The 17,343-nt window shown below is 37.9% G+C and overlaps 1 protein-coding gene across 6 annotated transcripts in view; it reads left to right on the forward strand.

The window, feature by feature from the left end:
- Window positions 1-17,313, forward strand: part of STAG1 (stromal antigen 1) — a 414,808-nt gene extending 397,495 nt beyond the window's left edge. For all 6 annotated transcript variants that reach the window (XM_011231800.3, XM_011231799.3, XM_034661958.1 and 3 more), the window contains 6 exons: window positions 6,661-6,866; window positions 10,550-10,724; window positions 12,915-13,025; window positions 13,578-13,692; window positions 15,112-15,192; window positions 15,279-17,313. In XM_011231800.3, coding sequence (XP_011230102.1) covers window positions 6,661-6,866; window positions 10,550-10,724; window positions 12,915-13,025; window positions 13,578-13,692; window positions 15,112-15,192; window positions 15,279-15,302 — 712 coding nt within the window. In that variant the 3' untranslated portion in view covers window positions 15,303-17,313. The remainder of the gene's footprint in view (window positions 1-6,660; window positions 6,867-10,549; window positions 10,725-12,914; window positions 13,026-13,577; window positions 13,693-15,111; window positions 15,193-15,278) is intronic.
- The last annotated feature ends 30 nt before the right edge of the window (window positions 17,314-17,343 follow it).

The raw sequence follows: 17,343 nt of genomic DNA on the forward strand, positions 1-17,343 counted from the left end.
CTGTTTGTTCCAGTTCTTTGAAAAATGTCATTGGTATTTTGATCGGGATAGCATTAAGTGTAGATTGTTCTGGGTAGCATGGACATTTTAACTATGTTAATTCTTCCGATCCATGAGCATGGAATATTTTTCCGTCTTTTTGTGTCTTCTTCAATGTCTTTAAAGAGTGATCTGTAGTTTTTAGAATATAGATCCTTTACATCTCTGGTTAAGTTAATTCTGAGATAACGTATGATTTTTGGTGCTATTGAGGTGGAATGGATTCCCTAATTTCTCTTTCTTCAGTCTCATTGTTCATGTATAGAAATGCAACTGATTTCTGAGCATTGATTTTGTATCCTGCTACATTACTGAATTGCTCTATAACTTCTAGTAGTTTGGGGGTGGATTCTTTTGGGTTTTCCATATAGAGTATCATGTCATCTGCGAAGAGAGACAGTTTGACTTCTTCTTTGCCGATTTGGATACCTTTTATCCCTTTTTGTTGTCAAATGTTTTTTCTGTATTTATTGATGTGATATTTGATTTTTTCTTTTTTAGGCTTTTGATGTGTCAGAATATTATAGTTGATTTTCAGATGTTGAGCCAGCCGTGCATACCTGGGTTACATCCCACTCAGTCATGGTGTATATACTTCTTTCTCTATTTTGCTAATATTTTGTTGAGGACTTTTGCTTTATAAATTCATGAATTAATTAGTCTGTAGTTTTCTTGTATTATCTATGTCTGGTTTTGGTATTAGGATAATACTGGCCTCATACAATGAAGTAGAAAGTATTGCCTCTGCTCCTGTCCTCTGAAAGAGATTGTAGAGAATTGGTAGGTTTTTTCCTTAAATCACCAGTTAACTCATTTGAGCCAGGTGCTTCCTGTTTTGGAAGGTTATTAATTATTGAATCAATTTATTTAATAGATAATAGGCCTATTCAGATTGTCTGTTTCTTCTTCTGGGGGATTTGGCAATTTGTGTTTCAAGGAATTGGTCTCTTTCATCTGGATTAGCAAATATGTGGGCATAGAGTTGTTTATAGTATTCCTTTATTTTCCTGTTAATGTCCACAGGATCTGTAATGATGTGTTCTCTTTAATTTCTGGTATTAGTTATTTGTACCCTCTCTTCCCCCCACCCTGACCCCCTAGGCTGGCTAGAGACTAATCAATTTTATTGTTCTTTTCAAAGAGCCAGCTTTTAATTCTGCTGATTCTCTGTATTGCTTTCTGTTTTTAATTTCATTGATTTCTACCCTATTTTTTTTATTATTTCTTTTGGTCATCTTTTTCTAATTTTCTAAGGTGGAAACTTAGGTTGTTGATTTTGGATCTTTTTCTGATATGTGCATTCAGTGCTGTAATTTTCTTCTAACGACCACTTTCACTGCACAAATTTTGCACAAATTTTGATGTGCTATTATTTTCATTTAGTTCAAGATATTTTTAAATATCCCTTGGGAGTTCTTTGTCTAAGTGTTATCTAAGTGTTTAAGTGTTATCTTAAAGGATATTATTTAATCTCTGTGTATCTTTCTGATAATGATTTCTAGTTTAATTAAATTTGTAGTTAATTTTAATTGAAGAGCAGACATTGTATGATTTCGTAAATTTGTTAAGATGTGTTTTATGACATAATGTGAACTCTTGATGTTACAGGTGAGCTTGAGAAAAACATATATTCTGCTTTTGGATGAAGTTAGTCTGTAGATATTAATTCTATCCAGTTGACTGATGGTGTAGTGGAGTTCATCTATGTCCTACTGATTTTCTGGCTGCTGAATCTGTCCATATTTTTTTTTTTAAGATTTTTATTTATATGACAGAGAGAGCAAGCAGGGGGGTGGCAGGCAGAGGGAGAGGGAGAAGCAGGCTCCCCGCTGAGCAGGGGACCCTGAGATTCATGATCTGAGCCGAAGGCAGACGCTTAACCAGCTGAGGCACCCAGGCGCCCCATCTGTCCTTTTTTTTTTTTTTTTAAAGCTTTTATTTATTGGAGAGAGAGAATGAGCAAGAGAGAGAGAGCACAAGCCGGGTGGGGTGGTGGGAGGCAGAGGGAGAAGCAGACTCCCTGCTGAGCAGGGAGCCTGATGCAGGGCTGGATCCCAGGGTCCCCAGATCATGACCTGAGCTGAAGGCAAGACACTTAACTGACTGAGCCACCCAGGCACCCCTGAATCTGTCCATTTCTGATAGAAGGATGTTGAAGTCTCCAATTACAGCAGATTCATCTGTTTCTAATTGTAGTTTCTGTTTGCCGTTAATTTTTGCCTCACACAGTTTGATGCTCTGTTGTAAGGGACATACATGGTAAGGATTATTATATCTATTGGAGAATTGGCTCCTGTATCATTGTGTAATGCCCTTCTTTATTCCTGATAACTTTCCTTACTTTAAAGTCTGCTCTGTTTGAAATTGATGTAACTACTCCTGCTTTCTTTTGATAACTTTTACCATCTGTTTACTCACTTTTAGTTTATATGTGTCTTTACATTTAAAGTGGATTTCTTATAGACAGCCTATACTTGGGTCTTGTTTTTTGATCCACTCTGACAACCTTTTACTTGGTACCATTGATGTTCAGATTGATTATTGATGTAGCTGGAATAATACCTACCATATTCCTTACTGTTTCTATTTGTTGCCCTTGTTCTTTGCTTTTATTTTGTCTTCCACTCTTTTTCCTGCCTTTTGTAAAAGTTTTAATTGAGGATTTTATGATCCCATTTGCTTTCTTTTCTTAGCATATTGATACTCTTTTTTTTTAAGTGATTGCCTTAGAGTTTACAGTATATATTTACAGCTAATCCAAGTCCATGTTTAAATAATATTATATCACTTCATGGGTAGTATGAGTACTTTATAATAACAAAATAAGCGCAGTTCATCCCTCCTCTCTCTTGTATCATTGCTGTCATTCATTTTGCTTATATATAAGCATATATAATCAAATACATATATGCATATGTGATAAATACATAAGCATACATAATCAAATACATTGTTGGTATTATTTTGAACAAAAACTTATTTTGTTAAATCATTTAAGAAAAATTAAAGTTTTTATTTTACCTTCACTTCCTCCTTCAGTGCTCTTCCTTACTTTATGTAGATCCATGTCTCTGACCTATATTATTTTCCTTCTCTTTATTTTTTTTTTTTAAAGATTTTATTTATTTATTTGACATAGATAGAGACAGCCAGCGAGAGAGGGAACACAAGCAGGGGGAGTGGGAGAGGGAAGAAGCAGGCTCATAGCAGAGGAGCCTGATGTGGGGCTCGATCCCATAACTCCGGGATCACGCCCTGAGCCGAAGACAGACGCTTAACCGCTGTGCCACCCAGGCGCCCCTCCTTCTCTTTAAAGCACTTTTTTTTTAAGATTATATTTATTTATTTATTTGAGAGAGTGAGTGAGTGCAGGTGTGGGGGAAGGGGCAGAGGGGGAGGGGAGGGAGAGCATCACAAGCAGACTCCATTCAGAGCATAAAGCCCAACACGGGGCTCCATCTCCCCACCCTGAGATCGTGACCTGAGCCGAAACCAAGAGTCAGATGCTTAACTGAACTACCCAGGTGCCCCTCTAAAACCCTTCTTTTAACGTTTCTTGCAAAGCAGGTCTACTGGCAAAAATTCAATTTTTATTTGAGAAAGTCTTTATTTTTCTTCACTTTTGAAGGATAGTTTTTCAGGGCACAGAATTCTAGTCTGGTGGGGTTTTTCTCTTAAGACTTTACTCCACTCTTTCTTGCTTGCATAGTTTATCCCCATATTATGGGGATATGATAATTCTTATCATTATTCCTCTGTAGATAAAGTATTTTTTTCCCTCTAGCTTCTTTCAGGATTGTTTCTTCATCTTGGATTTTCTGTAGTTTGAAAATGAAATGCTTAAATGTAGTTCTTTTGTCATTTTATCCTGCTTGGTATTCTCTGAGTTTCCTGGATCTATGGTTTGGTATATGATGTTAATTTGGGAAAATTTTCTGTCATTTCTGTTTCAAATTATCGTTAATACTGTCTTCTCCTCATATTCCCGTTATATTAACACCTTTTGTAGTTGTATTATAGTCAGATGTTCTGTTTTTTCTCCATCTACATTCTCTTTGGTTTTCAGTTTTCGAGGATTTTCTTACTGTGTCCCCGAGAACAGAGGTTTTTTCCTCAGCTGTATCGTCTCTTAATAAGTTCATCAGTCAGAGGCATCCTTTGTTTCTTTTACAGTTTTTATCTCTAGCATTTCTTTTTGGTTCTTAGGATTTCCATCTGTCTGCTTTCATTGCTCATCTGTTCTTGCATGCTGTCTACCTTTTCCGTTAGAGCCCTTAGCATATTGATCATAGTTGTTATATATTTTTTTGAAGGTCTTATTTATTTGTCAGAGAGAGAAAGAGAAAGCGCACAAGCAGGGGGAGGGGCAAGCAGAGAGAGAAGCAGGCTCCCTGCCAATCAAGGAGCCTGACGCGGGACTCAGTCCCAGGACCCTGGGATCATGACCTGAGCTGAAGGCAGACGTTTAACCAACTGAGCCACCCAAGGCATCCCGATCATAGTTGTTTTAAATTGCCAGTCTGATAATTCTAATATTTCTGTCATGTCTGATTCTGATGTTTGCTCTGTCCTTCAAATTGTGTTTTTGCCTTTTGGTATGCCTTATAATTTTTTCTTGATAGCCAAATATGATGTACTAGGTAAAGGAACTGCTATAAATTACCTTTAGTAATATGGTGATGGGGTATGGGAGTCGGGGAAGCATCCTGTAGTCCTGTGATTGTAGGTCTCAGTCTTTTAGTCAGTCCATGCCTCTGGATTGTAAACTTCACAAGTGTTTCTCAGTTTTTTCCTTTATCCGTAGTTGGGACAAAATGGGTAGAGTGGGCTGGAGTTGGGTATTTCCCTTCTCCCAGATCGGTTAGGTTCTGATAATATCCCAGCAAGTTGTACTCTGCTTAACCAGTTTCTCCTGAGGAGACGCGTTATTAAGAATAATATACTCTAACAGATTTCAGAATGGTTCCTTTTCCTCTCCCCTGCAAAAAGCACAGGGGAGTTTGCTCTGATATTTTATTGTGGAAACCCAGTTGAACTTCTGGAGGCAAATCTCACACTATTATGGGGAGGTCCCCCTATGACTGGGTCCCGCTGAGTTTTGAACTCTGAGACTTGTCACAGTGAACCTCCAACAATTTGTGAATTATAGCTCAGGTTTTCCTATCCCAGCGATGGTTCTCAAGGTGGTTTTTGCTTCTGAGTCTGCTCCAATAACCTCTCACCTCCTGTGTCTCCCAGTCTTAGAGACAGCTATTTTCCTTTCTGTGGATCCAGGAAATTGTTGATTACTTATGCAGTGGCAGCTTCCAAGCTCCTTACATGCAGAACTAGAAACCAGTCTACTGTGATTTTATCTTTAAGCTTTCTAGGAGTCGCTCTTGGATCAGAGCAGCTTATTTTTTCACTAGTGTTTGGTTAGAGGTTGTGCTTAAGCCCTTGTGCCAGTGAGGCTTCTTCCTTGTGTAGATAGATCGGTGTGGGGCATGGGGAATGATAACAAAATGCCCTCATCCCCTGGTTCTTTTTGCCCATGAGTGGGTGCAGCTTAAGCATATGTGCGGGGCCTTGCCAACTTCTAGGGTCATCTATGATCCCAGGAGGGCTCTTCTTGGCTCTCTTTTCCCCGGTTCTCTCTGTTAAATTTCTGGCTGCTCTACTCTTTCTTTGGTTGCTGGGCAGAACTTTTATGCCACTGAACAGGAGCTGGGGGTGGGACAGCATCCCTCTTCTCCCAGAATAACATCCTTTTTCTATGAGCAGGGAGCCAGGGGTAACCTCTGGTTCTCAGCTTGTCCCACCAGGTGGTCTTAGCCTGCTGTGCCTGGGAGAGAGTTACTACCTGACAAGTAGGGGTTAGGGAAGAAGGGAGTCTTCTTCCTCCCAGCTACTGTCCTATTAGAGTTTCTGCAACCCACCAATGGCCTGCTTCTTCCAAGGTAGCTCTAGATGAAGAGCTAGAGAAAGAGGGAGCCCCTCCACCGTCTTCTTATCCATGTCTGCCCAGAGTAGAGCTCCTGGAGTGGCAGTGGTGGGAGAGAGGGGGCAGGGGAAGGGAACAGGTTGTGGTTCAAATGTTACAGACTCTCACTGTTTTACTGAGACTTAGTAGATTTTCTTGAATAAATGTTTCTCTATGCCCTTAGGACAATTCTGAAAACTTTAAATTATGGTCTTGTATCATTTTCACCAGTTAACAAGTTGTTATGCCATGCTCCTCCCTCCACCATTATAGAAATCCTGCCCTGGTTTGAACACATTAAAAGTAAATTCAGTAACCTTTTGAGCTAAACTTCTGATTCTTTTTTTGAATATTGATATAGGAAGGACCACACACACACACAGCCTTAGTAATACATTGACCTATTTAAAAGCATTCCAGTGCTCGCTTCAGCAGCACATACGCTAAAATCCGAACACTGAAAGCATTCCAGAAATATGTGAAGCAAAACCTTACATTCTCCTCCCTCTTTTTCCACAGGTAACCACTGTTAACAGTATAATGTGTGTCCTAGGGGATTCTTCAGAACTTTCAGAGAGAGAGCCTCACTTTATCAAACAATTAAATAAGTAATACATGAAGTACTTCCATGAAAATCACTGTTTCTTCTTTTGTGTTTCTAGTCATTCATACCTAGAAAAATTCCTTACGGAGCAGATGATGGAAAGGAGAGAAGATGTGTGGCTTCCACTCATTTCCTATAGAAATTCATTAGTCACTGGAGGTGAAGATGATAGAATGTCTGTGAACAGTGGAAGTAGCAGTAGTAAAACGTCCTCAGTACGGAATAAGAAAGGACGACCCCCACTTCACAAAAAACGAGTAGAAGGTAAGTCTTCCTTTACCCTATGAGACAAGTAGTTTGCTTACTATTGCAGAGGTAAAGTGGCAAATCTGTTGAAGCAAGGTAATACTGTTAAAGCATATTATTTCCTTGTAGATCTGACACATACTGAGAGGTTAAGGCAAAAAGGTTGGAATAGACAAAGTGGAACAGAAAAGGGTCAAGGAGGGGCGCCTGGGTGGCAGAGCGGTTAAGCTTCTGCCTTCGGCTCAGGGCGTGATCCCGGCGTTATGGGATCAAGCCCCACATCAGGCTCCTCTGCTGTGAGCCTGCTTCTTCCTCTCCCACTCCCCCTGCTTGTGTTCCCTCTCTCGCTGGCTGTCTCTATCTCTGTCAAATAAATAAATAAAATCTTTAAAAAAAAAAAAAAGGGTCAAGGAAAAAGAAGTTGGAAGAGAATGAAACACAGAGGAAAATGGTGAAGAGAAAAAGAGGAAGCAGTTACAAAGGTTTATAAAATTGATCCCCATATCATAGACCCTCTAGTATATTAAAATTTAAAATAAGGTAGTTATGTCAAATACCAAATTTCATCCTAATGTAGAAGAGATTCGATAAGTTGAAGATAGGCCTCTGCAGCAAATTGAATATACCAAAACAACTTTCCATTTCTGCCCCATGGATGGATAATTTATTTTTGTGCATTAAAATAATGATAGCCAGCTCTGGTTTTATAACCCTCATGGACTGTGGGAACCAGGGAGTTGAATTGTTATGAAAATGTGATCATTGGTAGTTATTCATGTATCCAAAAAGACTAAACATTGCTTTATTAGAGCATTACTCTTAAACTAAGACAACTCAAAGTAAAAATGTTTATTTCCTCAAATAACCTTCCCCCATCTCCATGCTTTTTCTAGTAAGTATTTTCCAAACCAAGAGAGAGGAAGGCAATGATCTGAATCCTGCTCCTCTGTTCCTTTTTACGACTTTGTTTACCTTTCAGCATCTCACCTCTGCTGCCTAAAAACTAGTGACTCATGAAAGATTTTATTGCAACCTGTAGCAAAATTAATTAGAATTTAAATCTGTTTCTTTCATCGTTGGGGAGGCAGTATTGACTATTGGTGAAGAGCACACACCCTAAAACTAGAGTTCTAGAATTCATACCTGGCTTTCTATTTTTAAACTCTATGACTTTTGAGCATGTTATTGAACCTTTCAGCCTCAATCAGTGATCACATTAAGGTTGATCAGAGTACCTATCCTGTCAGCTATTGTAAATATTAAATGAGATACTCCAAATAAAATACTTAGCATCCACACAGAGAGAGGTTGCTTAGCACAGTGCTTGGCACATAGGCACAAGCAGTAAATGTTAGCTGCTGTTGGCAGAATGTCAGTATTTCGAAGAGAATAAAAGATATGAAAATATTTACAGAATTGATGTTAAAGATTTTCTTTCAGTTTTTATCTATGGGACTTAAAATCTTTTTGGTCCAGAAAATGAAAATACTAAATCCTGTCTTTGTAGTGTAGGATCCTAAACTTTTCTCTAAATTAATGACCCCAGTCACTTCCTTTTTAAAATGTCTTCTAGAGCAGCCTGTATAAGGATGCCCCCTCCCGCCACATTCGTCTGTCTAGTCTGTCTGTCTAGATATAGATCTAGGTATATAGATATGTTTACAGCTTTTCTTACATGTAATATTCACATTCACCAACATTCATTAAAGTCTTGCTGCGTACCAGGAATCTGCTTTATGTGCATTTTTAGCATGTAATCATTTACTTGACTAACATTTGTAAAGCACTTAGGTCAGTATGTGGCACACAGTAAATGCTGTGTAAGTGTTTTATAAATGAACTCTGAGTTCAACATTATTATCTGTAGTTCACACAGAAGAAACTAAAGCTTAGAGAATTTAAATAACCATATATAATTCCCTTACTAATGAGCCAGTCAGTTATTATCTTCAGGATGAAGAAAAGCATATATGGACCAAATAATTTGTTGTTAAATTGCAAAAAACAAAACTTGCTGTGTGTCAATTTGAAATTTACCAGGTAGGTCATGTGCCTGGAATCCTTGGGCAGCAGTTTCATCTGTTTGGAATAAACGTAAGAAAGCTTTGCAGGAAGTGTTCTTACTGAAGAACGCTTGGGGTTAGGAGGATCGCTTCAAGAAGAGTGAGTTCTTCCTGAAGTTATTAAGTCTTTACCATGCACCTTTCTAAGAACTGTGCGAAATGCTGGAGATTAGGTATTAATAAAAATGCTCACAGTACAGATGGGAAGACAGAAGAAGTAGGCAATTTGAGTTCCACATGGGAAGTGCTCTGGTGGGCCGAAAAGGTTTTCTGGGAACATAAGGGAGCAATCAGACTCTTAATGAATCAGGAAAGATTTTCTGGAAAAGATGACACATAGTAGAGCTGAAAGATGGATTTACCAGGTTAAGAACCCAAATGATACCATTCTTATCATAAAATTTTAAATGCAGCAAAAAATAAAAGTTAGGAATTAAATGTTGAATGAAAAATGGTATGAATAAAAGAAGATGAAACCTCTTTTTGGTGATTAAGAAGAGATTGTTGAATAGTCAGCTTCGGATCAGTGGAATGACCTTAACAAGGCAATAGCTAAATATTTCCAGGAACTAAAAAGCTGGACTAGAACATACACGTGTGTTTCACTGAAGGATGGAATGTTTGATAGCAAGTGAGGAACCTAACATGCCACACAAATCTGAGACTTAATGGAGAAAGAAAAACAATGGGATTCATACTGTGTACTTTGTGATTTAAATTCTTTTTTTCATTTAAATTCTTCAGAAGGGAAAGCATAGCAGTAATACTTTTAAGTTTTCCCATATTAAGAAAATAACTCAGAATGTTTATAGTAGAAACTTTATGTAACATATCAGCCTATAGTTTAGATACATAAATAATGCTTTAATCTGTTCACATCTTTGTAAACGATCTTCAGAAGAAGGAAGAAATAGCTCCTGGTCCCTTGAAGAAATTTAATTCTAATTACAAAGATAACATATACACTTGACAAATTACCTGCCAATGCAGGCCAGTGTATAATTAAATCCTAAGTAAGTAGGAATGATTCTGTTTCCTCTAGAAAGTAAAAGAGAATGGGAAGTAAGGGCTGGGTAGGGTGATTAAAGAGGTAGAACTTAGAAGCATGAATACAGTGAGCCTCTTAACCCATCCCCACATGTACAGCCTGGCAAAAAGAGTTTTTCTCTGGTGACCAGTGTCCCAGTTGTGCAGTGGGATTTGCTGATTTCTCAGTAAAGGCCTGCCAGACTTTAAGTGCTGCTACCTGGGGCCCCTATAAGGCCCAGCAAATAGGGCCTTTATTGCTTGAGCAAAGGAAGGTTAGAGGTGTCTCCAGTTCTTCCCCTTCTGCAGTGATTTAATCCTTAGAGATAGAGGGACTTGGAAGAGAGGGTGAGGTAAGGATAGCTGACATTTGATGGTTACATCCATTACCTTATTTAATCCTTAAAACTCTGTGAGGTTGGGTATTGATATCCTCATTTTGTATATGAGAAACCTGGGTTTTGGAAATTCAGTAACTTACAGAGTGTCACACAAGGGATTCAAGCTAGGTAGTCTAACCCAGGAGCCATGCTCTGCAAGTCTGTGCTGTTAACTTCTACCAGAGTTCACTCCACTCATGACATTTTATGACTCTTAACTGGAATTTTACAGATGAAAGTCTGGATAGTACATGGCTAAACAGGACTGACACCATGATTCAGACTCCTGGCCCCCTGCCAGCACCACAGCTCACTTCCACTGTACTGCGGGAGAATAGCCGGCCCATGGGAGAGCAGATTCAGGAACCTGAGTCTGAACATGGTTCTGAACCTGACTTTTTACACAAGTAAGTAGTAAAAATTCATTTTCTTGGTATAAAACCTTTAACTATTAAAGAAAGAAAAGCTATCAAAGAAAAACTTTATTTGTTAAAACATATCGGTTAGTTCATGAGAAAAACCACAAGCAGAGGCTAATTTATATTAGAAGATACATAATAAGTCTGCCAACACTTGTGGATATCAGTTAATCGAAGTCCAGATATCTTTAAAGCATGGTGCCTCAGTAAGTGCTGATGTCATTTGGAGTTTACAGATTCATTGGGCAGGTCTGTTTCTTCTCAGAGACTTGTGAAAAAGACATGCAGTTTACTTCTTGGAAAGAAAGCCTATTACAGGAGTGTCTGCTAAGGTTGTTATTAGTCTGAACACCAAATATATAGACTACTCCTTTTATTGTCCATTTAATTAATAGTACTTTGTCTTGGTCAAGTTTATATTTTAAACTGTTATGGATTAAGATATTTGTCAAGATATTTGATAAATTTTGAGAACAGTTGCCTTTTTTCTAAGAGAGAATCAAAGCTTTACCTTTTCCACACTAGTAATTAATATGTTTTCTAATACCAGGGTCCCAAAAATTTTGGAAAAGGCAGGATGATGGTATGACTTTTGCTATAAAAAAAATCTTAACTTTTTCTTTATTTTCCATTCAACTTTGAAGATGTCCTAGCTCCTTGTGTTTTCTGTCCATATTGGGGTAATGCTGTGACTTACTCTGATGGATGAGAGAATTCTCAGTTGAACTCAACTAATTTAGCAGGTTGAAAATGGAAAGAGGCACTGTTAGAATTATTCGGATCCTGGGTTTTCATAAAGCATCTTTGCCCAGAGGATCTGCCTTTCTTCAAAGCTAAAAGGATAATCGTTGTCAGCCACTGCATAACATAATTCATACAGAATAGTTTGTCTTATGACCAGTATTCCCACCCCGCTTCCTAGAGGGTGAATTCTTCCTAACTTGAGCAGCCTGCCTTACTTCCCTGACTTTACCAATTGTTAGTTCCTCCCCTCTGTGGTCTACTTTTCCCTGCTATAGGTTTATCAGTTTACTCAAGGTGGTAGCCCCACATGATATAAAGACAGCTGCTCAGAGAGAACTTCACGTGACAGATGTTATCTACTAAGAACCATTAAGGTTTACATCCTGTAAAATCCCCAAGAGGCATGTTTATGCAAGTGTCCATGTGCCAGTAAGTGTACAGGGCAGGTGAAAATTTAGCCTGGCATGCACCTGACTCCAAATCTCTTCAGAAGGACTGAGAAAAAATGTGTTAATACCTTTCCTTGTTCAACTCTGGAGAGCTCTGAGCCACAAGACCAGCATCATTTCTGCCCCTTAGGGGACTGGCTGTCCAAGTAGGAACACTTGTGAGCAGGGCAGCAGCTGATACAGAGGTCTCAGAAGCACTCTTGTTTGGCAGAGATTTTGGGAATGAAGCTGATAAATTAAGCACCTGTAGGAGAGGGAAAGGTTTTACACAACCCTCTTAGGATCCCTGACTGGGTCTGAAAATTTAAACAGATCCAAGAGGAGAAAAGCGTACACATTTTATTGAATTCTTTACATGTACATGGGAGCTTTTACCATAGAATGAAGACCTGAAGAAGTTACCAAAGCAGGGAGCTTTTATACCTTTTAGACAAAGAATAAATTTGTGAAGAATTGACAAGACAAAGGGATTTGGACTAGGAATAGTCCAACTGAGACTATGTAGTCCATACCTTCCTTAATTAAGAAGATAAGGGTTAGTTTAACAAGGTGTGTTTGCAGATTCCTCTGGTGCCATCTCTGGGTTGATAAGAGTCTGTCTCTCATAAAATGAGAATTTATTTCCTGTCTTTAGGCAGAAAAGGAGCTTTTTCTTTGTTCACTTCTTAAATACCTTTAGCTTAAAATAACCTTTTAAGGGGTTATTTTAAGCTAAAGGCAGTATTTTGGGGTAACATACTTTGGTCTCTTTTATACCTAACAACCAACAACAGCCAAAATTCCTTGGAGACAGGCATCTCTTTGGGTAACTTACTGCCATTTCTGCAAAGGTAGATCCTTCGGTAATGATCTGTCTCACCCTTGACTGTAAAACTAGCTAATTCCCCATACATGGGGATTAGGCCAGCCAACTATGGCCTTCTTAGCTTGGGACTGATTAGCTAAATTCATCTTTTGCCACAAAATGAATAATGTATTCTCTTAGTCCTCAGATGCAGATCTCTTGGTTAGGCCAACCAAAATTAGAAGATTTAAATCGGAAGGACAGAACAGGAATGAACTACATGAAAGTGAGAACTGGAGTAAGGCATGCCGTGTAAGTGTTATCAGGTATCACAAGAACATAATGACTATGTGATGCTGTTCATTTTGTGAAATGACGGCTTTCCTCTGACATTTGGTCTCAGAAGAGGGGTTAAGATCATAATTCAGGATATGCAGTGCAATGTAGGATAGAAATAGAGGGTGTGGGCTTTTGAGGCTTTCACCATTTAAATCCCAGTGCTGCCACTTGCCAGCTACGTGGACTTGGGCAAGCTCTAAAACCTCGGTGCCTCAGGTTCTTCATTTGTAAATTTGGTGTAATACTACCAATCACATAGAATTTTGTGGGAATTGATACATAGCTAAATAAATGTTAACTGCTATTTTTGCATTTAAATTATACTTCCTTTTGATCGAGATGAAATCTTAAATGAAACAAATATCCTTAATTATCTTAAAGAGTTCAGGATCATAATTTGTGCAGCCTATGGGTTGTAACTGGAACTTGTGCTTTCATTGGTCAGAAGACCTACTGTAAGAAAGAGCCAGGACTCCAAATTCGATGAGTCTGAACAACTATCTGATCATGCTTTTTCCTTATCAGTCGGGGCCTAATGGAGGAAGATGCTGAGCCCATCTTTGAAGATGTGATGATGTCATCCCGGAGCCAGTTAGAAGATATGAATGAAGAATTTGAAGACACCATGGTTATTGATCTGGTAAGGAAATTTCAATACATTTCCTTCTGTTAAAATAAGCGAAAGTGTTGGTGTAAAATGATGCTCTTGTTTTCAGAACCCCATGGGAAGGAGAGAGAGGTGTGAAGGTTGTAAACATAGCAGCAGGTAGGACCAGTGTAACGCTTAGCACATTTGGATGAGCTTGTGTTTTTCAAGCCTGCTTTCCAAGCTGTCAGATTTTAAATTCTGGCAGTAACAGGAACTGGTTCCGTATTACCTTCTTGAGAAGGGGCTCACACAAGATCTGTCTCTCAGTATAGTGTGTACGTCTGGTCTCTTAAATTAACTTGGAGTCTGATGATATATATAGTGTGTTCCAGCATAGCAACCACACACAGAATATTGACCATATTTGTTCAGTGTGAAAAAAACATCTTTGAAGTAAGGAAACCTGAATATGGACTAGGTATAGGTGATATTAAGAAATTATTGATTGTCAGAGATAGTAATGCATGGTAATTATGTTGTTTTTTTAAATTTCCATTCCTGTTCTGTCCAAAATATACTTCTACATTTTGAAGTAGTTATAGGTGAATTGACATAGAAAAGAAAAAACAGGAGACTCAATGAAACAAGATTGGCCAAAGGTTTGACAGTTGATAAAGCTAGGTGATGGGTACATGGGAATTCATCAAACTACTTTATGTATTTGCTAGGGCTGCTATACAAGTACCACGTGACTGGTCGCTTAAACAATAGAAATTTGCTCACATTTCTGGAGGCTCCAAGTCTGAGATCATGGTATCAGGGAGATTGATTTCATTCTAAGGCTGCTCTCCTTGACTTGCAGATAGTCATCTTCTCCCTTTGCCTTCATAGGATCTTTCCTCTGTGTCTCCTTCTTTTATAAGGGTATGAATCAGATTAGAATCTACCCATATGACCTCATTTTACCTCAATTATTACCTCTTTATAGGTCCTGTGTCCAAATAACACTCACATTCTGAGGTACTGGGGTCTAGGTCTTCAATATATGAATTTGGGGGGATGTAATTTAGCCCATAACATTCTGCTTTGTATGTAGGTTTTGAATTTTCCATAATGAAACATTTCTAAGAGTGTAAAGGAGATCATGTCACTCCAGTTTCTACCCCTCATCAGTAGCTTTCCATCTACCTGCTTTTGGGAATTTAGGGATCAATTTTATAATCATTCCATGATTCAAAGGCATGTTCTGTGTTTATAGGCCCCAAAATTAATTATATGAATTTATTTACATATTCAGTTTATTCATTGTAGTTTGAAATCCTTTTAAAAAATGTATGCTCCATGTAAAAGCCACATTATTTTCCTTTCAAAATTTGATCCTCAACAGCTCTATTTTGTGATACCATCAGAAATATTAGCTGCTTACCATCTTAATGTATCTCAGGAAAACATTTTGGCTTCTCTTTCCAGCCCCCATCAAGAAATCGGCGAGAGAGAGCTGAGCTGAGGCCAGATTTCTTTGATTCCGCAGCTATCATAGAAGACGATTCAGTAAATGTTAAATTATTACTGCATTTTATTTATAGTTTCTGGGTCTTATTTACACACCAAGTTAATTGTGTTTCTCATTTTTCTAGGGATTTGGAATGCCTATGTTCTGAAGTCTGAAGAAAATTTACAAATCTGGAACTCTATTATTTAGAGCTAGAGGCCTATATACTGTGATAGCTTGTATGGGGGAAAAAACACTTTTGATGTGATCTGATTTGTTTTTTAATCAAATGATTGAGGTCAATCCCTTTTTGCAGTGACAGAAGAGGAGCATGTAAATTACCCAAGAGAATGTTGGTGAATGTCACCTCAGAAAGACTGACCTGAAAAATCATTTGTGTCCTAATATTGGACTTATCCCAATACAGATGTGTGTGTTTTTCTGGAGGGAGGAAAAAATTTTAAATTTTTAAAACAGCTGTCAAGATAAAAACACTGTTATACACCTGTTTTATGAAAACTCAGCATTGAGTAAAAAAAAAAAATATTTTTAACTTTATTTTCCTGTTGTACAATTTAAAAACCGTTTTAACATTTTGCCTTTTTATGTTTTAAAAGCTAACCATTTTTATTAAACCTATGAGTAAGCAGCTCATCCTAATTGCCGAAGAGTGTTTTGGAGCTCACTGGATTTGGTTGACCTAGTGGAATACAGAAATACGGAGGAGCAGAATATTGACAAGCTAAGATGAAATTCTGACAGTGCATCTCTGCCAAAAACCACACACCCTCTGTGGATATGGATTCCCAGATTTTATATACTCTTGAATAAAAAGGTTTATTTTTATTTATAAGGGGGCATAAAATAAGAAATGTCCATGCAGCCATTTTCCAACAGATGCTGTACACCATTCATTTTATATAGAATAGGGAGATTCAAATACAGTACATTTTCTATTGGTATTTGTTCTGTGCATTTTTAGCAACTTCTACCAGCAAATAAAGTATTCTCAGAAAAACAAAAATGGTTCTCAAGTTATCAGTTTGCTGTTTTTACTACTTATTTCATGCCCTGCCAAATTCAAGTTACATAGACTTCCGTTTTCTTAAAAAGATAATCATGAAGAAGTTCTTTGCCATTCAAAAGTAATTTTGAGTGTAACATAACTGTGTCTACTTCCCATGCACTTAATACCTTATGCGCTAATTTTGTGAATTAAGTTTACCAATTATAGAAGTATGTGCTGCATAGAAGTCTGTGCTTAGAGGGTGAAGTTCCTAAGCTTACCTTGAAATACAGCTACATTTCAGTGTTAAATGTGCATATTAATTATTTTGGGGAAAGAAATTATAAATCTTCAGGACATCCTTCAGTGGTTTAGAGTTACATTCTGCTTAGACTTTTATGACTTGCTGCTATTATTTTTAAAAGCCCACTTAGTTTCTACCTTTCTGATTTTTTAAAGTAAGCCTCAATTCCAAACCAATCCATCCACGCTGTTTGTGGGCTGGTTTTTAAAGTAGCTGCAACAGAATCATGAGGCTTTCCATTCTTACCAAAAATGAAAAGCATTTTTTTACTAATCTGTGCACCCAATGATTGTTTTTTTTGGGAAAGCAAATGGATTATTCATTCTTTTAGTAAACACAAAACTGAGATTTTTCTCAATATTTGTACAGTTCTGAAAAAACCTGGTCACCAAAAATGTTGTATCTGCTAATTTAGCAATTCCTGGGCTCCAGTTAGAGGGGCTGGGGTCTCACTTTCTTCCAGAAATGTGGGCCTCACTGGACATGAAGGGGCAGGAATAACTGGACTGTCAGCCACTGCCAGCCCTGCCAACGGTTCTGGCCAAGGAGGAAGCTGGGAGGTGCCCTGGCACATGCAGAGAGTGATCCTTTGCTTGACAGTTTCATGTGGAAAACAGATGCTGACTTAGAATTGTAGACTACCATGCAACAAAAAAAAAAAAAAAAAAAAAAAAAAAAAAAAGCTTAATATCTACTCCAATGGGTTTGCAGTTGAGTTTGAAGTCAATCGAATTTTTGTATTTTCAGTGTCTCCTTGATTGGTTTTGCTAGTAATTCTGTAAATTGTACATTTGCAATATGAGGTTTTTTTCCTTTTGTACAATTTGAAACTGATGCTTCACCTTTCCTTTAATAAACTATTCAAAATCAGGCTTGTGGTAGTCATCCTATTCTTACTAG

This window comes from Ailuropoda melanoleuca, chromosome 6 (assembly GCF_002007445.2).
Source record: "Ailuropoda melanoleuca isolate Jingjing chromosome 6, ASM200744v2, whole genome shotgun sequence".
Taxonomy (NCBI): domain Eukaryota; kingdom Metazoa; phylum Chordata; class Mammalia; order Carnivora; family Ursidae; genus Ailuropoda; species Ailuropoda melanoleuca.